The sequence below is a fragment of the Neomonachus schauinslandi genome, chromosome 6 (assembly GCF_002201575.2).
Source record: "Neomonachus schauinslandi chromosome 6, ASM220157v2, whole genome shotgun sequence".
Taxonomy (NCBI): domain Eukaryota; kingdom Metazoa; phylum Chordata; class Mammalia; order Carnivora; family Phocidae; genus Neomonachus; species Neomonachus schauinslandi.
The window spans coordinates 33,602,748-33,627,143 of NC_058408.1; the positions used below are offsets into that span (position 1 = coordinate 33,602,748).

Consider the following 24,396-nt stretch of genomic DNA (forward strand, 5'->3'; position numbering starts at 1 on the left):
AGTGATGGGGATGCCGAGGGGTATTTTAACACCCCACACGTGGTGCAAATTATACCCTCTGGTTGCAGTAAATCCCAGGCATTTGCCAGGGCTGCTCAGCAGTCTGGGCCTGGGGGAGAGTGACAATGGCAGAAGAAATTGTAGCTTTGTCCCCTGGCCCCTCCCAGCACCCTCTTCTGCATTGTGCCTGAGATTAGCTCTAATTTAAATACAACAGTTCTTAATGAGAGTTTCTAATGCTCAGATTGGCAGGATGGGGGCTCAGTGCTCATGAAACAAAGACATTCTTCCTCCCTCTTCACCCCACGTGGGGTCTGGAAGCCTGAGACCTCAGCTAGGAGCAGGCTAAAGAGGGGGGCGGAGAAATGGAGGAGGCACATTCCAACCCCTGCTACCAGAGGAGGTCCAGAGCTCTGCTCGGCTCCCTGGGGCCTCCAGGGAGGGTGGGCTCGGGGAATGGATGCCAAGGTCTCCAGCCTCTCTCCTGCCAGGAAAAATGGCACCTGGGGAGGGGGCATGTGCTGGCTGCTGGTGATTCGGATCCTGGAAACTGGGCGCTGAAGGGATAGGCCGCACCAAATCTCCAGCCCGCCATGAAGGAAATGTTCTCTAAGTGCACTGTCCAATATGGTGGCCAGCACGTGGTGACTGAGCCCTCGGCAGGCGGCTCGCACGACCAAGAACTGAACGTTACGTTTTATCTCATTTTAGTTCGTAGCCACAGGTGGCTACCGTGTTGGGCAGCTAGGCTGTTGGGCAGCTAGGCGCTAGAGGCCCCGGGGAGGGAGGGAGGGAGGGAGGGAGCCCGGGAGACGGTGTTACCGCTGCCCTGGGGAAGCTGAGGAGCAGAGAGGCCACATCACAGGCCTGGGGGCACACCGCTAGCGGGTGGGTGGCCGAGCTGGGGCTCGAGCGCGGAGACCCGGGCTCCTCCATCAGGCTGAGCAGCGGCGGACACGGCCACCCGGGGCCCCGGGGAGCTCAGGCTCCGTGCTGCGAGGGGCCGCGCGTGGGCTCAGGCCATGGTGAGTGGGGTCGCGTCTGGGGGTGGGGAGCCTGTCGTGCTGCTCCAGCCAGGCCTTGCTGCTCCAGCCAGGCCTTGCCAGCCAGCCCGGGACACCCGCCGCCCTCCCCGCCCCCGGCCGCGGGGCCGACCTCCGCAGCAGCAGCTTCGGGTGGTTCTTGTTCTCCAGGTTCTTCTCGATGAGGTCCGAGAGCAGCTGCTTGAGGACGTCGGTGGCGTACTCCAGGCGGCCCTGCAGGCCCGTCATGATGAGCGAGGCCACGTTGCCACGGTCGCGCATGGAGAAGCTGCGCTGGAGCTCTAGGGTGCGGATGAAGGTCAGCAGGAACACCTTGTTGTTGATGAGCTGGGCGAAGAGCTTCAGGGCCTTCTCCACGTGCTGCTGCCCATTCCCCTGTACCTGGGCATGGGCAGGAGGGGTGCGCCCTCAGAGGACAGCCTCCTGCCTCCCCGCCCGGGCTGGCACTGAGGGTCTTCTGGAGAGAGCAACAGGACTCTCTAACCGCCTGGCTACACCCCCGCCCCCCTAGGAATGGCTGGTCTCTGAAGTCTCTGGTCTGCTCCGCCCGTCCACTGGGTTGGGGGGCCTGGCTCCAGGCAGAGCCCTCTGAGGGGACACCATCCATCTGATTCTTCCAGGGATTCAGTAGGAGAGACTCCATTAGACTTGCTTGGTTTACTAGTCTCCCTTTAAACCTTTCTGCCCTGATTTATTATCTTTAGTAAAACAAACCAACACGTGAATAAACAAGCCTCCCAGAATCATATGTCCTTTCCGTAAGCCACCTTAAATCCATTTGAGAATATGGCAGGATCTTAGTTAATTAATTTAGTCATTAATTAAAAAATGACAATGAGCCTTCCCCTGGAATCATCCCAAAGAGACTGCGTGCCCCCCTTGGCTATGATCTTCCTGTTGTGGTGACGCTGTTCCCAGCTGTTTCTCCTCATCCCTCCTGACCCTCCTCTGAGCTGCTGGGCCCCATCTGCATTTCCCCGGACACCCAGGCCCTGCGCTCGGCTGGCTGGCTTGGGGAGGGTGGCAGGCATTACCTCCAGCTCCCGCAGCACGGGATGGTCCTCGATGCCAGGGAACAGGACTCGCATAGCGTAGGTGCGGTAATCCAGGTAGGGGATTCCCGAGCGGTCCAGGTCACTGGTCAGCTCATTGATGTCTGTCTGGAGCTCAGCAAAAGCTATGCAAGTGCAGGGAGACAAGGAGGCTCAGGAGGGCACCCCACGCAGGGGAGGGGGAAGGCAGGAGAAGACGTTTGTGAAGGAGGGGCAGGCCTGGGGTGTAGAGACAGGGAGGGTTGTAGGGGCGCGTCTCCAGAAGGGATGCGATCTCTCCAGGCCTCCTTTCGTAGGTGGTGGGCATGTGGGTGATTTCTATGTTATTTCCTCTTCTATGCTGATGCATAATTTTGACGTGTCTTTCTATGTATTGTAATTGTAGTTAAAACAAAGAAAACGGAAGAACACTATGATTTGGGTCATGCATGGGCCTGCAGGTTCCGGAAACAGCTGAGAGGCAGTGGCCAAGGGGATGAAGTGAAGACAAGAACAGGCAGCTTTGCTCCCCTTTTTTTCCCAAGCAAGAGTATCAATCAAGATGCAAAAACCCTGGGCAAAAATGAACATGAAAACTACCATGAGATACCACTTCACACCCATTAGGATGGCTATTATAGAAAAATGGAGGGGCGCCTTGGTGGCTCAGTTGACGAGGCACGGGACTCTTGGTTTCGGCCCAGATTATGATCTCAGGGTCCTGAGATTGAGCCCCGAATTGGGCTCTGTGCTCAGCGGGGAGCCTGCTTGAGATTCTCTCTCCCTTTCCCTCTGCCCCCCCCATGTGCACACACACTCTCTCTCTAAAATAAATAAATAAATAACATTTATTTATTTATTTTATTTTATTTTATTTTATTTTTTTCAAGATTTTATTTATTTATTTGACAGAGAGAGACACAGCGAGAGAGGGAACACAAGCAGGGGGAGTGGGAGAGGGAGAAGCAGGCTTCCCGCCGAGCAGGGAGCCCGATGCGGGGCTCGATCCCAGGACCCTGGGATCATGACCTGAGCTGAAGGCAGATGCTTAACGACTGAGCCACCCAGGTGCCCCTAAATAACACTTTTTTAAAAGAAAAAATGAACAACAAGTACTGGAGAGGGTGTGGAAACACGGGAAACTTTGTGCATTGCTGGTGGGGGTGTAAACTGGTGCAGCCGCTCTGGAAACCATATTTGGTGGTTCCTCAAAAATAAACACAGAGTTACCATAGGACCCAGCAACTCCACTCTTAGGTATCTATGCAAGAGACCTGGGACTTAGATATTTGTATACTCATGTTTGTAGCAACATTATTCACACTACTGAAAGATGGAAATAACCCAAATCTGTCCATGAACAGATAAATGGATAAACGACATGTACATACATTCAACGGAGTATTATTACTCAGCCTTATAAAGGAAGGAGATTCTGACGCACGAAGCTTTAAGATGCTGCGTGAAGTAAACCAGACACAAAAGAATACGCACTGCATGATTCCACCTACAGGCGGCTTCTAGAGTAGTCAGATTCATACAGACAGAGAGTAGAACGGTGGTTGCCAGCCGCTGTGGGGGAGGGGCTGTGGGGGTTTGTGTTTAATGAGTACAGAGTTTCAGCTGGGGAGGATGAGAAAGTTCTGGAGATGGATGGTGGGGATGGTTGCACAACAATGTGAATGCACTTAATGCTATTGAACTGGAGGAAGAAAGAGCCCTGGGGTGTAGAGACAGTGAGGGTTAAAAAAGGTAAATTTTATGTTATGTGTATCTTAACACACACACACACAGGCTCACACGCGCGCACAGGGGACACTAAGAGCACCAAGCCCAGCCTTGGGGCGCATCCCTCTGGTGGCAGGCGTGTCTCCCGGATGCTCCTCTCCTCCCTCCTCCCCTGCCCTGCCACCAGGAGAAGCCTTCCCCACCTTGCCCCAGCCCAGCGCTTCCCTTTATTCCAGCAGAGGCCTTGTTCCTGATCCTGACATTTGCAGCAAAAGGAGAAATGTTTTGATTCCTTATTGAAATGTTTACTCAGAGAGCCTGCTGAGTCCTCAGCCTGAGGGGACGCCAGAGATACCTGTCACCTCGAGGCTGTGGTTGCGTGGGAGATGGAAGAAAACATTCTCTACTCCCATGTGCGTCCACGGCCAAGGATACCAGCAAGCGGCGGCTTTCAGAGCGCCCAGCCTGTGGTGCTGGTGGGAAACTAGCCCTGGGGGAGGCTGAGGCCACAGGCAGGTGGGGGATCCCTGCCTGCCCTTCCTGCCGCTGTTCCTGCTGCTTCCACATGCTCCCAGGGCAGCTACGCAGGACACGGGAGCCGGACTCCCGTTTGGGGGGGCTCTACAGGGTCTGAGAGAGCCAAGCCTGGCTCTGGGGGGAAACAGAGGCCCTGAAAGGGAGAGAGAGGGGGCCAGCTTGGGGGTGAGTCAGGGCACAGGAAGGACCCAAACAAGATGAGCAGGCCTGGGGCCTCACCCTGGGCATTCTCTTTTTATTTATTTATTTATTTATGTTTTTAGAGAGAGAGAGAGGGGTGGAGGGAGAGAGAGAGAATCTTAAGCAGGCTCCACGCCCAGCGCAGAGCCCGACATGGGGCTCAATCCCACAACCCTAAGATCACGACCGGACCTGAAATCAAGAGTGGGACACTTAACCGACTGAGCCACCCAGGTGCCTCGCCACCCCCACCCCCAGGGGCATTCTTAATAGGACTTCTCTGGCTCTAAAGGCAAAGGGAGTTTCTGGGCAAACAGAGGCTTAGGGTGGGAGGGATGGCAATGGAGATGAGTTGTCTGGAGGGAGGCAGTAATAAGGCTGGTGAAGAAAGATGGGGCCAGGAAGCAAGCAGGGGCTTCCACTTACCTTCCTTACACTCCAGGGCCACGCGGGACTCCAGGTTGTCCATCTGCATCTGGAGCCTCTTGAGAGTGAGGTCGTTTTCTCGAGACTTTCGCTTGTAGGCAATGAGGACGATGATGACGATGATGAGGAGGAGGCTGCCGCCCGCCGCGATGCTGACGATGGCTGGCAGGGTCAGCAAGCTGTCTGAGATGACACTCACCGAGCCGGGAGAGAACACTATCCCGCCCACGTGAACCTGTGCATTGCACACACACAGCTGCTGTAGAGAGCTGGCATGCCATCGCATCCTTAGGTTTCAGAAAGCACATGAAAGACCACAACCACACAATACAGACTTGGATATGGAACAACTTCCTGCTTATCTGCCTGCCTTTTCTCGTGTTCTCCACTTCTACCCATTTCAGTGCAGAACACAGTGACGAGGAGCTATGAAGGAGCCTTACTTTATGACAGATCACGCATGCACGGCGAGGAGAGGAGGAAGTCAGGAAAGGAAGGGGGTTCACTCACCATGACTTTGTGCTGCCCCGTGAGGTTGGGAGGCTCGCAGAGGAGCTGTGTCTCGGACACGGTGACAGCACATGGGGTCTCTCCAATCAGCACTGTGTAGTTGAGTTTGGCACCTCCAGAAGCGGGAGGGCAGAGGTTTTTGCCCTGTAGATAACAGTAATCTTAATAGAAATAATTGACACATGCGCGCAAAAGTTAATTGCCTATTACCAAAGAGATTAAAGAGGTGGGAGAAGGGCAGCCAAGCAAAAGCCACTAGATGGCTTCCCGGGAAGTTTTTGGAGAAAACTTCGAACAGCCACAACTTAGAGAGCCAAAGGGAAAATGTGGGGAGGAGAGAAAGAAAGGCAGGAAGAGATGGGGAAGAAGACAGGAAGGGGAGACCACACGGCGAACAAGTGAAAATCTGGAGGAGGGCAGGTGGGATATAAACAAAAGAAACAAAACAGGTGGACGGATCGTACCAGGGAACCGTGACCTCTTGAAATGTGTGTGCAGGTTATGGTGGCCGGGGAAGTGGACAATAAAAGGAAATGTTTACTTCCGATGCGCTGCAGAACCCTGGGGTCCCAAAGCTCACAAGAACAAACAGAAATACCATCAAGGGTTTCTCGAGATCCCAAGTGCGAGATCTACGGCTGGGTGAGTCCATATCTATAAACAAGCTCCCTTGGCAGGGAGCTAGTAGCTCTGTGAGTCTGCGTGCACACAAAGGTGAAGGGAAGGGCCGGGGGTGTGGGGGCCTGTCGCCATCACCGTGCATGGCAGGCTACACCCTGCACATCCTACCTTCAGAATGATTGGGGATCCTGGCTTTTGATCCAGGACTCCAGTAGGGCTGAGCAGTTCAAAGGTTGGGTTGGGGTAGTAGATGAACTTAGTGTCGTTGTAAATGAGCAGGGACTGGACGTTGTTAAAGACGAAGCCGAACTCATCTGGCCGCTCCACGGCGTCCAGGCCGGGCCGGTAGTCCGTGGTCAGAGAGGGCGCCAGGCAGGTCAGGGTGGTGGTGTTCACGACTTTGCACACCTAGGAGGCCCAGAGTGCGGCACTGAAATGTAGACTGAGCGAGGGTGGGGGGTATCATGCTACTGCCTCCCATGCTGTCTGCTTTGGTGGTCTTCATTAGATGGTGAGCCCCTTGAGAAAAAGGGCTGTGAAATTTCTGAGGGGGGCATGCATTTTAACGTCATTCATTCATTCATTCATTCATTTGCCAACATTGTTCAAGTGCCTAGTCTGTGCCAGGCACTGTGCTAGGACCCGGGGCCCACTAGCGACATCATCGTCATCTGCAGGGGGAGACACAGGACCGAACATGCTTTATAACACAGTCCTGGCGGGGGGCCTCCCTGGTAAATGCATGAATGGGTGTGAGAAACGCTCGGGTGGGCAAGGACCAGGTAGGGTGCGAGGATCTGTGTGTGAGTGTGCATGGCTGTGGCCTGAGGATGACTCAGGGACACTGTCCCTTGGAAGAAATGAGTGTAATGTAATCTGAAAAACGAGTGGGACTCACCTAGACAAGGGGTGGGGTGGGGTGTGGGGACAGGTCCCAGGCAGGGGATGAGGGAGCATGGGATGTCTGAGAACACAGCAGGACAGGGGCAGTGTAAGGGCTGTGTGTGTGTGTGTGTCTGTGTGTGTGTGTGTTGGGGAGCAGGAAGTACCATGAGATGAGCCCTCCACCAGGACCCAGTAGGTGTTCAGTTAATGTTTATTGAATACATTGATGAATAAAAAGAACCTTTCAACTCTTTGAACGTTCTATTCGGGATCTCTCTCTTCTGCTGCCTCACTTGGCACAAGGGAACAGCCCAAGTACTGACACTGAGTTCATGATGTCCTTTCTTTCTGGGTAGGCCCTGATGTCCCTATGAGAATCCTAGCTGCGCGGGCCCTACTGAGCAGGGGCTGTGCAGCCCCCTCCTCTGGCGGTTTTGTTCCAGGGCTGCCAAGGCAGCGGCCAGCCCCAAGGAGCCACCACAGAACCCCCGGGGGGCTTGCCGACAAAACCTGGCCTCCCACCCCCTCCTCCTGGCTTGCGCTCCGCACGCCCCGGTTCGGGCTTCGGGTGTCCCGGCCTGTGGGCATCTGGGAGACCTCGGCCGCACAAGTACACACTGTCCTGGCAGGTCCATACATGTGTGAGTCCAGCGAACACACACACACACACACACACGGGCTTCATGTTCTGAAAACAAGACCGTGTGTGAAATTGCAGAAAAGCTGACAGTTGCACAGAGATGATGTCAGAGCTCCGAGTCCAAGGATTAACCCCCACGTTCCAGGAGGAGTTGAAGAGTTTCATCAGAACTGCTCACTGAGGGCCTCACGCCCTGTTGGAGGACAGGGCCCATTCCCGCCCTTCCCGTGCAAACCGCAGCGGTCCCGCATGAGACGGCCGGCCCCTTCGTGGTCCCGCTGCCTACGCTCTGGCACGAGGAACACAGTGGGGGTGTGGGGGGAGCAGTCAGGGAGTCTCGGTCCCTGGGCTCTGCGGGGCAGCGCCGCTTCCCTCCGCTCCCCCATCTCCGTCCGTGCCCATGCCGGCGCCCCGGACTGGACTCCTCCCTGAATAAGCAAATCATCCCCGAACAAGCAGCCTCTGTTTGCCTCCCGCCCAGTCAGTGCTGCATCGGCACTTTGTTTGCCAAACATTCCTTGGGGTTTTGTGGCCTTCGCTTTGGCCCTTCTCACTTCTCCCTGGGGCTGCTTCAAACCCCAGAGGCAGAGGGAGCCCCAGGGCGCTGAGGATGACCTGGGGCCCAGGCGGGGCCCCCCGCGGGGCAGAGCCCTGCTCCCCCACCACTCCTGACAGAGAAGGCGCGGGGCAGCGATTATGAGCTTTCCAGGTGCGGAGCCAGGCTTGATGAAACCCGCACCCAAGGCCTCTCCTCCAGGCACGCCGGCCTGCAGACCCCGGGCAGGTCACGGCTGAGACCGAGACCCCCAGCTCTCCACAGGGAGGGATGACTCCGCAGCTCCATGAAATACGGAGGGCATGGGGGTGGGGGGGCTGGGGGAAATGCTTGGGAGATTCCTGCCCCGGGAGGCTGTAAGCGTACCCTGGTGAGGGGAGGGGACACTCAGGACTTTAGTCTTTCCAGATGGAGCTCAGGTACAAGGAAAGCCTTCCCAAACCAGCGTTCTCTTCCCATGGCTTCCTGGGGACGAAGGCTGCAGGCTTTGGAGGTTAACCTCGTCAATCACATACTTACTCTGTACCACGTTAACCATGTCTTTTACTTTCTGTGTTTCTGATGCTGTGACATCTGGGGCCTTACTGACCTGGAGGACCTCCCCTCCCGGGGCCAGCCAGTGCCTAGAGATAGCAAACCGCTTGCCCGCCTGCCAGAGCATGCTGTTCTAATGCAAACCGATCCGTGCAGAGCCCACACCCCCCACCACCTCCTCTTACACGCAACCATCCACCGTGTCTAATCACACCAGCCAAGTACCGGGCAGCTAGGGACAGCCCCTGCGCCCCAGAGCCCTCAAACAGTTCAGACCGGGCAATCCTAAACCTGCTTACCTTGCCTTGTCGGTTCCTGCAGAACTTCCTGCCACAGTGCCTTTTTCCCCTTCTGCTTCTACAACCCTCCCTGGCGCTTCCCACTTGGCCCCCGGTGGTGTGGCAGGCCCCCTCCCCTGCGGCTCTATGAATATAACAAACTGTCTTTCCGATGGCAGTTGTCTCCTATTCTGTTGGCCCTGTCACACCTGAGTCATAATAAAACCTATGTTTCAGAACACGTACCTAATTTGTGTAGGGGTTTTATCCTTCCTGAGTGCGAGCGCACTGTTCCCATGGCCACCCCTCACCTTCCTTCCTTCCACTTGGGCCCTGGAGTTTGACAAGGCGGTCTGGGAGCTACTGGGAGCTACTGGCCTCGGTCTGGAAGTGGAGTGGAGACATAGGCTCTTTTACTCATGGATTAGACTCTCCATCTGGGATAAGGAGACGTGCTCTCCTCACCCGCAAAGCTGTGACCATGGTTGCTACTAAAGGTGTGATACGGGTAACCCCGCGTGTCTGCCACGAAGGAATGTCATCACCAGATCAGCAGCACCTCACCTGGTCTAGTCATGAAGAGTCCAGGTTTTGGGGATCCAGTTGGCCCTGCTACCAGCTACCTTCGTGGTGGGGGGGCAAGCCATTACTCCTTTCTGGTCTCCATTTCCCCAGCTAGACAATGAAGAGGGGGTGGGTGGACCAGAGGATCCCTGCAACCTTTTCAGATCTAGCCTTCAAACACTGTGCATTTTGTGCCTTTCTGCATTTCCTAAGGAAGCTTCTAGCATGCTGGAAAGCCTGTCAGGGATAAGAGGATAGATACAGTACCATCTTTCCCATCTCCATCACAACCTACTCAATCCCCTGAGGTCAGAGCAGTAATAATAGCAATTATACAACAAATAACGGGCATAATAGCATCTCCTGGACTATAATTATGAATACAATCGTGTTTCAGAAAATATTGGCTAACGAGACTGAGATGGAGCCACTAGAACAAACTAAAAAAAATTTATAATGCCATCTCAGACATTCTGCTTTTACGATCTAGAACTTCTTTAAAAAAATCACAAAAATCCATAGCGAGAAAAAATTAAATGACACGGCTCCGCGTAGGGGAGTAAAGTCAAATGTTGGACCGACCATCTTAGCCACCGGGATGGAAGGAGCTGCGTGCAGTGACTAAGGTTTGCCGGCCACCCACCCGGTGCCCGCCAAGGGCTGCGTGTTACAGATCTGCAAGGAGAGTCTTATCATTAGCATTTACAGGCAGAGAATAGAGGATCACAGAGGTTAAATGACTGGATCACAGTTGTACAGCTAATAAATGGTAGCGTCCCGCTTCCAATTCAGAAGGGTCTGAATCTGGAGGCAGAATTCCTTCACCCTTTCACACTGCTTCTTATCAGACCTCAAAGTGAACAAGGCATATGAAACCGGAGCCTGTCTGTGCTGGTCTCGCAAGCTCAGAAGCCAGTACATTTATAGACTCGTCGTATCGCCTTCTGACAAGAAACGATTATACAGTAGTTCTAAGAGTCACTGTAAGGTTCAGGTGTTTGGGGCCCTGATTCTGGGCTCGGGGTCTTCAACTAACTTTCTTTTCCAGTAGGTGGATGCTCCCGGGCTAACACGGACCTCAGCACATCACAAACGCAGACACATGACTGTGGTTACGGAGGGCCAGGCAGACTAGGGGGTACTCACATTGACAGATTCCTTGCCATTAAACTTGACTCGGACCCTTGGCTCCTGAATGACATCCAGGTTGAAGCCTGTGATGGTCAGGGGTGTGTGGCCGCTGGGAACAAGCAAAAGCTGGGTCAGGTTAAAAGCCCCCTCAAGCTGCGAACCCCCGCCACCCTGGGTCCCCTCACAAGTCCCACCTGGCCCAAGGGGTTAGGTCAGGTGGCAGCCGGGCGCCTCCCTCCCACCTCTGCCTCACCTGGCAATGCTCCACTCCGGCTCAATGCGCTGCACCCGGGGGTCGTCTATGTACTCGAACTGCAGGTTGTTATCCACGCGGGCTCGGTCGACACTCACGGAAACTGGGACTGGGCCCAGTCCGTTGGATGACGGGGGTGAGACGCACACAATCTCATTCATTGACCTCCTGACAGGGAGACAGCAGGGGGGTGGTGAAGAAAGGCCTGGGCAAGGAGGAGAGCCCTCTGGCTTGGGAGGGGATTTTCCTCGGTCTGAGGGTGTGGATGGCCCAGAAGTGCTCTCTTCTTTCCTACTCTACACAGTGGAACAGATCCCTTATTGGTGTGTATCGGTCCCTCTTTTTACTGGAGAGCCACCTCTGGTTGGAATATGGAGGGAACGAATTAGAGAGGGGGATTAGAGAATGTGGGGCAGGGGCAGGGCTTTACGGGCTCTGGGGGATCTTTTCTGGATTTTTCTAGAATAGACTAGTTAGCCAGGGTTTAAGAGTCTGGTCAGTCATTTAATAAATATTCACTGAGCACCTACTACACAGAGAAAGAAACACACAGTTCCTTCCTTGCCCTTAGGGAGTTTCTATTCTGAAGAGGAGATAATTGGATAATCCTGAGCATGTTGGGTTTTCACCCATGGGTTCTGTCAGGATGCTCTCAGGAGTCTGTATATCCCCAGGGCTTCACTGGTGTATCTGGCGAATAGCAGGTGTTCGGGTTTTTATGCACAAGAGATGCCCCGAGGATGAGTGTGTGTGCTTGCTGAGGACTGAGGCCACCCAGCCTCCATGTCTCTCAAGTCCCCCTAGTGGGGACATTGTCAGTGCTCGGTCCCAATGATGACCAAAGAGTTTCTGGGACTTTCCTCACCAGCAGTTCTCAGGGCCCTCATCCTAATTATTTTTAGAAGTATTCAGCCCCTTGTTAGGTTCGCTAGTGGTATATATTGCTATAAACTGAGTAGTAGTATATATTTCGCACAGGGACAGGAATGGCGTTTGGACCCAGGACGTCCACACCATGGAAGCAATGGGGCGGGCACCTGTGTGAACATGCCCAGGAGCAGGTGTGCACACGCCTCATGTGTCCAGCCTTCTAGGGCTCCTGTGAGCCCATCTTACCCATAAAACTCGCAGGTCTGGTTGCCCAGGTATACAGCCACGCTGCTCCCAGCCCCGAGGTAATGGCCCATGATGGTCACCATGGTGCCTCCCGATTCTGGCCCTCGGATGGGGTTGAGTGACAGCACGGAGGGGTTCTTTGGAAAGAAGCAGAGAAACAGTCACAGCTCAGGTTTTGCCCAAAGTGACAGACCCAGACTCGACGTAAGGATCAAAGGAGGGACTGTGTCTATACTCGGGGTATAGGTACTTTTCCTGCCCTTTCTAATCTCTTCTCCTGGAGCTGAGACTGCTTCTAAGAAGAGGCTCTGGCATGTCCAGGGAAGGCAGAAGGACCACGTCTTAGAATTAATTAACTCCCTGGGGAATCTCATGCTCCTAACATTGATGGGAAGGCAGAAGTAACACTGACTAATCTATCAGTTAGTTTACAAATTGAGAGCAATTTGAAAATGCTTCTCTATCTAGAGCCTGTACTGATTTTTTTGGCATAAAATCGATAAGGCTGAATAAAGCATCCTTGTCTAGACTGGGCCACCAAGGGGCTAAAGTCTTCCATTAATGGCCCACGCACGTGTCGTGTCCCCTCTGAATGGCCCACGTGAGGGGCACCTAAGGGGGCCTGGTGCACAGAGCTGTCAGTGAATGCTTGACATGGCTTCCCCAACCTTCATCAGGAGGATGATGAAGTCAGTGACTAGGACTTTCTAGGAAACTCACTAAGCTGTAAAATTAAATCTGAAGCTTGAAAGAAATGTCATCTGGTCTATAGTGCACCAGGCAGCTGACCCAAATCAGAAAGGAACTGCTCCTGCTTAGAGGACAAGGGATTGGAGCAGAAAGCGCGTTTAGCTGAGCAGCTACACCTGCACGAATCTGAGTCCTCATTAGCCATTCACTGTTCATGGGCCCTGAGGGAAGTTTCTGGATCATTCTGGGCTTTTGTTTGCTCCCATGTCGAGAGGAGGGTGGGCTCCATGATCTCTAAAGCCCCTCCCAGCTCAGACATCCTACAGTTCTGTCTCCACCTGAGACCCTGTCCTGCGTAGGAGACGCGGTAGGCTGCAGTACTCTCCAATCTGAGAAAAAGACCAGTGGGATAAAAAGGGCAGAATGCCAAGATAAGAACGCAGAGCCTGGAAAACTGAGAGCAAGGAGTGAAATGCTTTAGAGAGAATAAAATTTTGTGGTCTAATGATTTTCCAAAACTCTTAGCAAGGCTGGTTTGACCCCATCGGCTGGTGTTAACACATTTTAATGAACAACTCAGTGTGGTGACATAGATGTGTGTCAGAGGAGGGCCCCCGGGGCCCCCGAGGCACGTTACTGATTCGGTGGGAAGATCCCCAGAACGCTATTGATTCAGTAGGAAGATCATGCCGGCCTTAAAGAAAGCCTTTGTAAATCTACTACCTGCTGCCTGAGTGTGAAGAGATATTTTCAGGTGTGAGAATGGTGAGAATGTGCATGTGTGTGCGTAACCACCCCACCACACAGAGAGCAACTCACGCGTGCACCCCGCTCCCGTGGCCCTGCTGCAGACACACGTCCCCGTGGGATTTGAAGTGACTTTTCTAAACTCCCACGTACAATATCCTTGGCAGAAAACAAAGCATGTGGATAAATACAGACCTTTTTAATTAGGTCCCTCAGGCGATGTGTCCTCATTAGGCTGGATGAGACTAAGATGTCACATTGGCAGGACAAGGGGCAGCCCCTCCCTACCCTACGGGTAGGATCCACTTTCTAAGAAAGGCCTGATTTTGCCTTATTTAGCACTCTGATCTGTGGCTCTCTGGGACTCTAACAGCATTGTTAGTCACACATCAGTCCCACCGCTGGCTTGGGAGGGGGGTGTGGGACTTCCCGGGAGAAATTTGGAACAGAAGTGTGCCCCTGCTGGGAGCTCATAGCCCTGTGCAGGACCCAGCACTCACCACAAAGGTGTACTGTTGATGGGACTTGGTCATGAACTCTGGCTTACACTCGCCAATGCACAAGCGCACGGGCCCGGAGGTGGTTCCCACGAGGGCATGGCCCATCTCACAGACGATCCTGAGGAGAAAGCAAAGCTTCCCGTGAGAGGCCTCGCCAGAGCCGTCATCCCTGCCCGCACTGCTCACCCCCAGCCCACTGGATGACTCCTCACACCCTTGCATTAGTGCTATACCAAGACTCAGCTTGCTCACCCATCTCGCTGTGTGACCCTGGGTAAAGTGCTTTCCCTCTCTGGGCTTCAGCCTCTCATCTGTACAGTGAGAGGCTGAATGAGATCACCTCCAAAGCCTGGTGTGCCTCCAGACGCTGTGTTGCCTAATTCTCTGAATAAACCCGTCTTCCCAGTGCCGAGTGCAGGACCTAGCGCTGGGTAGCTACCCAGTCTTTGTCGGACAAAACCCAATGTCCAACAGAGAGACCTAGGGGCGGTCACTTAGTTAGCATTCTTTCCTGTGTGATAAGCCAAAATTGGAACTCTCCCAAAAGCAGGGAGGGAGGGCCTATTTGCCAAGCTGATTTAATTGTGGTTTGTTTCCGACAGTGAGTTTTAAAAAGGGACTAGATAATCTGGTGAGATAGTGAGCGCCCCAAACAGGAGCTCCCAGCCAAAGGGAGGAGTGGAGTCCTGGGGCAGTAGGCGAGGGGGTGGGTGGCGGGTGAGTTCATTAGGACAGCAGTTGACACTGGACTCCCACTTAATCAAGGTCTGAGGGCACTATGCTGGTGGGCGAGGCAGTGAACCAGCCATGGGGTTGGAAGTCACATCTCACATTAAGAGGCTGGGTAGCTGGAGGGAAGAGGGGATGCAGTGTTCTCTCATGCAGTGCAGATCAATACCCCCCATGATGACTTCCCTGGTGCCTGAGATCAGTTACAACAAGCACATTTAGACACTGGTTGCCTTGGCCACAGCAGCCTTCTAGAAAGGGTGGGCAGCTGGAAGATATGGGAGAGACTGAAGAAATCAGGTTCTTGGGGATTCTTCTTGCCTGGAATTAGAAGGCATGGGGCGGGTGGGAAAGGGCCCCACCAGGCTCGGCAAAAAAGGAAGCTAGGGACAGAAGAAAGGACTCTGCTTTTCCTCCCAACACCATGTGAGAGTTCAGAGCAGTTCAGTGCCCCTGGCAAGTCTGCTTAGTGGGAAGTCAGGAGGACAGAGCCCGGTACACTAATCCCAAGCATTACCCTGGCACCGTGGGGAAGGTCGGTGTTTAACCAGGCGCTGCTTATCTCCCCAGCTTCTCTAGGAAGGTAACTAAACAGATTTCATTTCAAAGTAACAAAACTTGCATTAAACAAATACACCGCATACTCGCACACACGGCATGCCACGCAGGTCTCCACCTTCTTCATAACAGTTAATCCCAAATAAGTACTTTAACTCCTGGTGAATATTGACTTAACATGCAATAACTGTCTTATTATGTTTAGCATATTAGACTCAACAAGAAAGTACTGAATGCACACGGAAGGATACTCTCCCTTCCCTTTCTCTGTGAATAAATAAATTAATTGCAAACCCAGAGTAAAGACGATAGTGATGATCAATTAGTATCTTACACGTAACTGTCCTCTTAAACCTCATTAGCAGAGCATATGAGAAGCTTAATTTAAGGTACTGCGTGTGGTTATTTTCATGCCGCTACCTGCTTGGAGTAACAAATCTCTCATCCTGTTTCCCGGGCCCTAGCACCTGCCCCTGTGTGGGGTCCCTGCCAGCCTACAAACAGAGCCCTGTGGTCCCAAGGGGCTTCAGAGGAGACTGTCATCTACTGCACAGGAAAAGGAGGACAAATAAGAAGGGGGAGCAGATAAATCTCTTTCCCTCTCTTCTAATCGGGGCCCTCTTGCCCCTCACTACCCACCCTCCCCCCACTCTGTGCTAGAGTCATCCTCCAGAAGAAAGGAGGAAATCATGGCAGGCTTGACGTCCTGGAGAGAGGAAATAGGAGAACATGTGAAAGTCAGGGGCATATTTTTTCTTCCTTGGGCCCAGAGGTCCATCTAGGAGAGGACAAGGCTGGGAAGGGCCTGTTCAGCCATTTCTGTAGGGAGTTAACGATGGCCTGGAGCCTTTTGGTGCACCGTCTTTTCTAGAACATTTTCTTACTCAGGGCTCATGTCCCAAAAGATAAGCTTTCCATATCAAGGACCTGGGACAAGAGGGATGGATGGGAGATGAGCACTGCCCAAGCGTCCAAGGCTGAGTGTCTGTTGTTGGCTCTGAATGCCCCACCTGGGAGGGCATGATGCAGGGGAACAGGGGTTTGGCCGCAACTCCACGGTCTGTGTGCTCCCTTCTTCGGCACTGAACCTGACACCTCTCCCCACCTCCTCTCCCCAAGGTTTAACTTCATCCTGCGGTGGGCAGCTGTGGGCCGTAGAAAAGGGTGTGGGTTGGTAGGGAAGAACTGGGTGAGAATCCTAAGGAATCAGCACACGGAAGAACCCCAATGGCTTCTAACCCTTCTTCCTTTTCTTCCTGGGATGCGGTGCTTGTGCCGAAAGATGGAGCGGCATCCTTGAGTGCATCTGTTGTAGGCCTTTGTTCTCGGAGCTCAGGGAGAGAGGAAGGTAAAGGAAGAAGCAAGGGCAGCTGCAGGGAGTAGAAAGGCTTATATGGAGGAATGAGGGTCAGGCCAAGGCATATTCGGTACCTTAATAATACTAAGAGCGACGATTTACTGAGCCGTGATCGGGGCAGGCACTGTATGGGGCAGGCGCTGTACAAGACAGGATCCCGTGGCATCTCAGGTTCTCCTAACCAAGGGTGGGTCTTATCATTTCCGTTTTCTGGCCAATGACACTAAGGCTCAGAGAGGCTAAGTGACTCATCCACCAACACAGTGGCAGACCCGTGACTCAAATTCAGGTCAGCCTGGCTCCAAAGCTTGTGCCTTTGACCGTTCTGTTCTATTGCTTCTAGAATCAATGGAATGCCTTCCATGTGTTTCGGGGAGGGGGCATGGTAGACACGGCAGCCATGCGGGGGTGCACTTGAGGTTGCCGGGGGTGTGGGGAGATGCAGGGGCGAGGGTGGGGAAGTGCAGGTGTGTTCCTAAGACTCTGAGAGCTGACTACCCATGCCCCCTACCTTCCTGGGTGCGGATGACCCCAGGCTGCGGTGCGTGCACCACTGCCTCCTTCAAGCCTTACAGGTCGGTGAGGTTCCTGTGGTTTGGTTTCTGGGGGCCTCCTGCCTTCTCGGCCTCCTCCTGGTGTCTCTGGTGGCTCGAGGCTTCCTTATACATCATAAGGAGATGATAGCTGGGGATGCCTAAATTTTTTCCTTGCAAAATGAGGAGCTTGACTAATAACCGTCCAGCTTCAACATTTGGACGTTCAACTCCTTCCTGGTTGAGAGGGAGCTTTTGGAGACACATTCGTGACACCCACAGGCTCTCTAATGGTAGGAACTGCAGTTCCATGGGGGCATAGAGCTTACTGCTCTGACATCCTAAGGACCATAGATGCAATTGTAGAGATCATCTATTTTTCCACTCTCCAGATGAGACACTTGAGAATCTGGGAGCAAAGTCATTTGCCCAAAGTCACCCAGCTCACCAATAGCTGAGCTCCTGGCCCCCAGTCCAGTGCCCTCCCCGCCCTACCATACCACCCCCCACAGCCTGGCAGCGATGGTGCCTTTCTCCCTCTGAGTGTGCACTCCTGGGGTGGGGGCACATGCACCTAACATCCAGCCAGCCATGACTGGTTCACAGGTGCAGCAGAGGAGGTGGGGGGGGAGACGGAGGTCTGAGGACCTGGGCTGAGTCCCTCTCACAGAGTCCCTGTCCCCCGAAGCGGCTGAGCTTCAGCCTCATTTGCATCTTATCACCCAGAAAATGTCCTGTGATGGAATCAGCTCACCCTCCACAGACCGGTGGGGTGCTGATTGCAGGACTAAGTGGGGCCCTTTAACCAACATTAACCTAATTGCTAAGTGATAGATGGCGTGGCCCAAGCATATGGTGAGTCGTTACTGGGCCCGCTAATCCTGCCCGCACCCGGGGCACTGCACTGGCCCCTTTAGCCAAATTCATCTCTCCCAGACATCTGTAACGATTACTCCTGTGACTCACTGCCTGGGACGAGGCTTTAATGATGTTCACAAACTCTGAAGCCTCGAGAGTGGTAATGAGCCTGGTGCGGCTGGGAAGCAGGGCTGCACCAGCCGAGGTGCGGAGAGTGCCTGCTCCCTCCTGCCTGCCCCGCGCCCCTGAAGAACGCGATGCACATTCTCCAGGGTGCCTGGCCACCAGTCTCGGCTGGGACCCCTGGCGACCAGTGGCCTCCCTGGGCTCCCCTCACATCCTCCTTCTCGTGTCTCTCGGCACTTTCTCCCCCGTGGCCCTGGGTGAGGGTGGTGCCTTTGATTTCAGAGATAGACTATTTCCTCACATTCCTACGGCACACCGTGGTCTCCCTTTCTCCATCTTACTGAATGTCCCCCAAAGCCCGTGCAGTAGGAATCATGATTTCCATCAGGCTGATGAAGGTCAGAGAGAGCGGACATTTGCTAAGGTCTCAGGGTTGGTGAGTAGAGCAGCCAGGAATTAGACCACCTTTACTCCAAATCTCATGAGCTCTCCATGTCCACCTGCTCAGGAGCCTCTACTTCTCAGCTCAAAGCCCTAATTGTTGCCCCCCCAGACCCTTTCCTTTGGAGTTCCGTGGCTTCTCACCAAGCTGGAAACTTGGCCCATGTCTAGAGGCTCAAGGCAGGTCCTTGAGGCCAAGGTGGATTTGGGGAGGGGGACCGAGTGTCTAGCCCAGCCTGGCAGGGCACTGACCGGGAAGAACTCTGCAGGCTGTCCTGCCTCCCGCCCCAGAGGCTTTCCCCTCCTCTTCTGGCTGCGAAGCACAACTTCTGTCAACTGCCTTCCCCTGTCCCTCATCTCTTTCCTGGAGACCCAGCCAGTCTTTCCTCCAAGATTCAGTCCTTGCAGGGATAAGGTTGTCAGGGGAGGATCTGGTCTAAAGGATCAGAATGGCTCCTTCTTGTCACCACTGCAGGGGCGAGCAGACTCCATGTGGTCCTCAGAGTCTGGGGATTCACCCCTCTGACTCTGACCCTGCTCTGGGCCATGTCAGAATCGTGAGCCCTGGCCCCAGAGGCCACTCGCTGATGGATCATGGGATCTTCCGAGCACTCTTGTCCAGGAGCCTTGCCCCATCGCTCTTACGAGATGGAGAGCCCTGGAGGAGAAGTTCCAGCTCTCCCTAGGCTACTTGAGCCCGGAGTGAACTGCGGAAGTCCTTTCACTTCTCCACGCCTTTGGCTTTCTCCTGCTTTGGAAAGGGCGATAGCAACATGTATCTCTCAGAGTCCTTCCCAATTAAAGTGAAATAATGGATGAGAAAGTACAAGTACTGACAGAGATAAAGTGATGTCATTTTTCTGGTTGTTACAGGAGGCTGGCTCTGGGGACGTCAGGGGGAGGGGCCTGGGGGCCCCGGGGGGTGGGGCTAAGGGAGAGAAGCCCTGCCCATAGCCCTGCTCTCCGAGTGCTCCTAGCACCCATGGCCCAGCTATGTTCTCAATGGAACCAGGGTGACCTGACCCCACTTTACCTGACAAATCATGCAGAATGATCTGGCTGCTCCCCTCACTGTCTCTTGGGGGGAAGCATCCCTCCTGCCACACTCCCGCCCCCAGCTTTGTGACCACCTCCTGCCCACTGACTCCACAGCGGTCGCCAATGCCAAATGAACGCCCCAGATTGGAACATATGTCACTCCTGGAGCCCTGTTCGCCTGTCCGCTGCTACACGCCTATTTTCTAATTTCCAGCTGACATTTCCCTTAGTGAAATAAATGAATTTGCTCCGGCGGAGGCCCTGCTCGGATTAAGCTGCTGTCAGAGCCCCATGAGCCAAACAAATTGTTGCCTGCAGCCCACCTCGAGGGCTGCATTCCAATGGGGGCGGGCAGGGGAGGGGCCGGGGAGACCCAGGAGGAGCCTGGGCTGGTTGGGAACATGGCTCAGTCACCACTGGCCAGGCGAAGACAGGATGCGGGGCAGCGCATCAGGCAGCGCCTGAGCCGGGAGCTCTGGTGCCATAGGAACCAGGGGACAGGGAATCGCATAGATATGAACGAACCTTCGGGAGAGGAGGTGGGGTAGAAGAGGGCCCTGGGCAGGCTTCTGGGGGCAGGGTCCACGGAGGAGAGGGAATCCTGGAGAAGTCCCAGAGAAGGGCAAGGAAGAGTCCCCACCCTGAAGCTGCCTGGGAAAAGGGCGGGCCAGAGCGCGCTGGACTCACTGCTCAGCGATGATGTAATCCCCCGGCAAGGGGGTGCAGGGCACCCCAGCCACCTGCACGTGGTGGGCGATCTCAGAGAAGTCCAGGCCCAGGTTCACGCCATGGATGGTCACTCGAGTCCCTCCTTCAGGTGGTCCAGACACCGTCAAGATCTGCGGGAGGGAAATGGGATCACAAACCTGCGGGGCCACAGAGGAGAGGCAGCGGTGCCCTTGCCCTGCCCCGGGAGACTGGGGGACGCCATGCACACCTGGAATCTGGGGGAACAGAGCATGTTTTCCTCCACCTTTTAGCCTCTCTAGGCTCTTGACATCATCTCGTTTTATAGGACTTCCTCGGTTCCTGAGGTCATTAATTCATTCATGCATTCGTATACTTAAAAAAATTATCAGCAAGGCCTGGACGCGAGGCAGAAAATCCTTATTTGAGATGTGTCTCTAATTCGCTAGCTGCCTGAATGTGATCAAGTCACATCATCTCCTGAGACCCCAGTTCTTAGTTGTGAAGGCAGGGATAATCATCTCTATCAACCTGGCTTCGGAGCACCGAACAGGGCATGTCCAGGAGCTTTTTGTAAAGCGGAAAGGGCTTTCTAGTTGTAATGTGCGATTAATGCCGCTCCTGTCTGCTAGACACTGTGGGGGTTACAACGGTGAACAGGCAGGAAATCAGGAAATTTGCCCTCAAGTAACTTCTGGTCAAGGAGAAAGCGATAAAGGAAGCCATAAACAATGCTGATGCGGGGCACACAGTGATAAGATGGATTTGGAGGAAAGCGGTGGGAGCCCGGAGGAGTCCAAGATTAGGTACTGCTTCGGGGGTATGATGAAAGATGCGAAGTGTGTTTGACATTGTGCTGCAAAAAAATCCCAGGATGCCTGCTGGAACCATGAAAAACAATAACTTTAGGGTTTTCCAAATCTTGCTGGCTTCTCATTAGCAAGGATCATTCAGTTAGTTTCTAATTCAGTCACCAAATGCTGTCTCATTTTGTTTGACCCAAAACAGGAAAAGAAATCAAGCTCTATCAAGGTATAAACGTCTGTCCAGGATTAGAGCAGACTCTTGGAAAAATGCAGCTCTTTGGGATGGAACAGATAGAGTCCAGGGAGTAGGTTTATCCTTTGTGGTCCATACTTATCTGAAGTAGGAGGAAGTTAGACATGAACTCAATCACTGGAAGCAGGCTCAGAGTATCTTACACTAAGATTCTTGTACAACCTATACATATAGTTGTAAAAAAGTCTGAGGCTCTTTTCACTACACCATAAGAAAGGCAAGACGGGGTGGGAGGGAAAGATGGAGAGAGGGAAGGTGGGTTGGTCAAGGCCAAGAGTCCACCAGAAATCTCCCAAATGGAGCTTGGGTCCCACTGGGAGCCTCCATTTAACCCTGTACATACTGGTGGAGCATCCAGTGGGCAGTGGGGTCAAGTGTGCCCCAGGGCAAAGATGATCGGTCAGCACAGGTGAAATGCTGTAGAAGGTTCTGGAAACTCTTCCCTCCTCCCTGCCCCCCAAAAGGGCACTGAACTCTTCCTGTGATGTGAGCACCATTAGTTGTACAACCAACTTGGCCATGAATACCCAGAGAAGAGATGATGGTGGGGAAGAGGACCGGAACAGGCCTCCCTCCCCACCCGGCCGACTCCTGGGCTCTCAGCAAGTTGGCTGCAAAGCCAGGACTTGAACTCAGACCTCCTGCCCCCATCTTCTTCTACAAGTCTTACATGGCATGGTTTCCCTCCCTCCTTGACGGGCTAGGCCATAAACTCTCTCATCTGGGGGCTCATTTCACCCAGGTCACCTTGTCTGAGGCTCTTGCTTCCTTCTCTGGGAATAAAATATCCCACCTTCTGAATAAAAATAAACAAGATTCATGAAAAGAATCAAGGGAAGGATCGTGGAGGTAGTTCAGAGGCATCTCTGTGTGCTGGGCGTGAGCCAGAGAAGCAGAACGCTATGGAGAGAAAGGAGCTGGCCTGAGGAACCAGTAGCCCCACAGCTTTCCTCCCCCAGGGGGATCTAAAAATAACCCATACGAGATCTTGGCTGTCGCACTCTCCCCTGGAACCTGAGCCTCCCCGGCTATGCGAGATGGACCCTTATTAATGAGGAACAGGGAAAGGGATGCCTCAATGCCCTTGCAGGAGACATCAGTCAGAAAGAATTTGCTCTGAGCAAATTCAAGTGCCCGGTTCTCCTCTGATCCACGAATGAGCTCCGCAGGCCCCTCTTACCCCTCCCCCAGGCACCTGGATGACAAGAACCCATCTACCAAAAAGAACTGACGAAACTGTGGTGATTGCTCTGCTCTCCTTCCCCTACTTTTATTCTTAAAAATACATTCTTTTGCTCGCTGCAGTTAATTACAACCTTTCAGAAAAACTGTGAAATGAAATCCTTCTGGAATGCCTAAAAATATTTCCATCTTGCAGGTAGCATGTGGGGATTGTATTGTGGATGTTCAGCAGCGTTGGCAGGACCCGTGAGGCAGCCTCCTCCAGCTGGTAAATCATCAAAGGGTCCCCTTCTGACATTCAAGGGTTGGGGTCTGAGATATAACCGTGGGCCCTGGGAGGGGCTGCAGGTCCATCTGCCAGAACAGAGTTGCTCAGAAGCATGTGCATGTTGCATAAGCCGGCATATTGTTTACAGAAGAAAGACTTTTTTTTTTAATTGTTAGCAAGTGTTGTAGTCTTAGCATGAAGACACGTGTCAAAGAGATAGCTAGTTTGGGGTGTGGAGACACCAGCCTGATCATTTGTAAGCTAGCTAACAGCTGCTGGAATCCAAACCTGGAGAATGAGAGTCCTCACGGGTCGTTGGAAAATGCCTGGGGGCTGCTGGGGCCCTGGGGGTCTTCTTCCCCACACAGCACCTGGGGTAGGTGGCAAAGGGGTTTGGGGTCAAGGCATTAAGCAACCAGCATGCCCTAGGGCTTACGAGGCACACAGCTTACATCTTCCTTGCTTGAAACAAAACCGATGTGTAAAAGTCAGGATTTCCCAAACATAGCTGAGGTGGTGAGCATTTGATTTGCACAAGCCTTCCCCCGGTCTCCATTACTGATGACTTCCAAATCTATATTGTCGGCTCAGACCTCTCTGCTGAGCTCCATATCCATATATCCAATTGCTCCTGGACATCTCTACTTCCACATGTATGTCCCTCAGGCCCCCCAAATTTCACCATGTCTAAAAATGAACTCTTAATTTTTCCTCCTTCCACCCCCAACCTGATTATCCTCACAGATTCTCTTTCAAGGTTAATGGGATCACTGTGCACCCAGCCAGGATCCTTGCAAGCACCTTCACCTGTCTCCTTTCCCTCACCTACCTACCATGTATAATAAATAACAGTCACCAGGCATTCTCAGATCTTATTCCCCAGCATCTTCTGAATCTGTGCCCCGCTCTGTGTTCCAGGGGCGGCGATAAGCAGAGCCCCACCACTTCTCACTTGTACTAACTGCCTCCATGGTCTAACGTTAGAGCTAACTTCCTGTTGCCACTGGGTGACCTTCATGAACACATATCTGGCCAGGTGACTAGTTGCTTGCTCAGAAAACCTTTAATGGCTCTGACTACTGTCAAGGCAAAGTCCCTAATTCCTGGCCTGGCACTCGTCCTTCAAGTTCTTTTTTTTTTTTTTAAGATTTTATTTATCTATTTGAGAGAGGGAGAGCACAGAGGAAGGATGAGAGGGAGAAGCAGATTCCCCACTGAGCAGAGACCCCGATGCGGGACTTGATCCCAGACCCCGAGATCAGACCGATCTGATCGGCCTTGGCTTTGGGGGATTCTGGGCCCGGTGCGGAAGCATACTCTGAGCTTAACCGACTGAGCCACCCAGGCGCCCCTCGTCCTTCAAGTTCTGATCTTCATTACTTCTTCAGCCACATCTGCTATCTTATACTATGTCCTGTGCTCTCCCCAGCTTAAAATCAGAGTGAGTCAAGGTGGAGGTCTGGGCTCAGGTGGGAGGGAACAGAAAAAGGTATCCTGTCAGACACATCCCCTAATACCTGAGGGCTTCCAGGGGACTCGGAGAATGAGTAGAAGGGCCTTGATGTCTGGGCGGTGGCGTGGGGTGGTATA

General features: G+C 53.4%; 1 protein-coding gene across 2 annotated transcripts in view; it reads right to left on the reverse strand.

Annotated features, from left to right (window-relative positions):
• The window catches only part of PLXNA2 (plexin A2), a 181,210-nt gene that overhangs the window by 14,212 nt on the left and 142,602 nt on the right, over positions 1-24,396 (reverse strand). For both annotated transcript variants that reach the window (XM_021682521.2, XM_044916354.1), the window contains 10 exons: positions 20,298-20,449; positions 13,971-14,088; positions 12,034-12,170; positions 10,918-11,085; positions 10,680-10,773; positions 6,245-6,484; positions 5,456-5,599; positions 4,946-5,180; positions 2,078-2,220; positions 1,156-1,424 (listed from right to left, as the gene is read on the reverse strand). In XM_021682521.2, the coding sequence (XP_021538196.1) occupies positions 1,156-1,424; positions 2,078-2,220; positions 4,946-5,180; positions 5,456-5,599; positions 6,245-6,484; positions 10,680-10,773; positions 10,918-11,085; positions 12,034-12,170; positions 13,971-14,088; positions 20,298-20,449 (1,700 nt within the window). The remainder of the gene's footprint in view (positions 1-1,155; positions 1,425-2,077; positions 2,221-4,945; positions 5,181-5,455; positions 5,600-6,244; positions 6,485-10,679; positions 10,774-10,917; positions 11,086-12,033; positions 12,171-13,970; positions 14,089-20,297; positions 20,450-24,396) is intronic.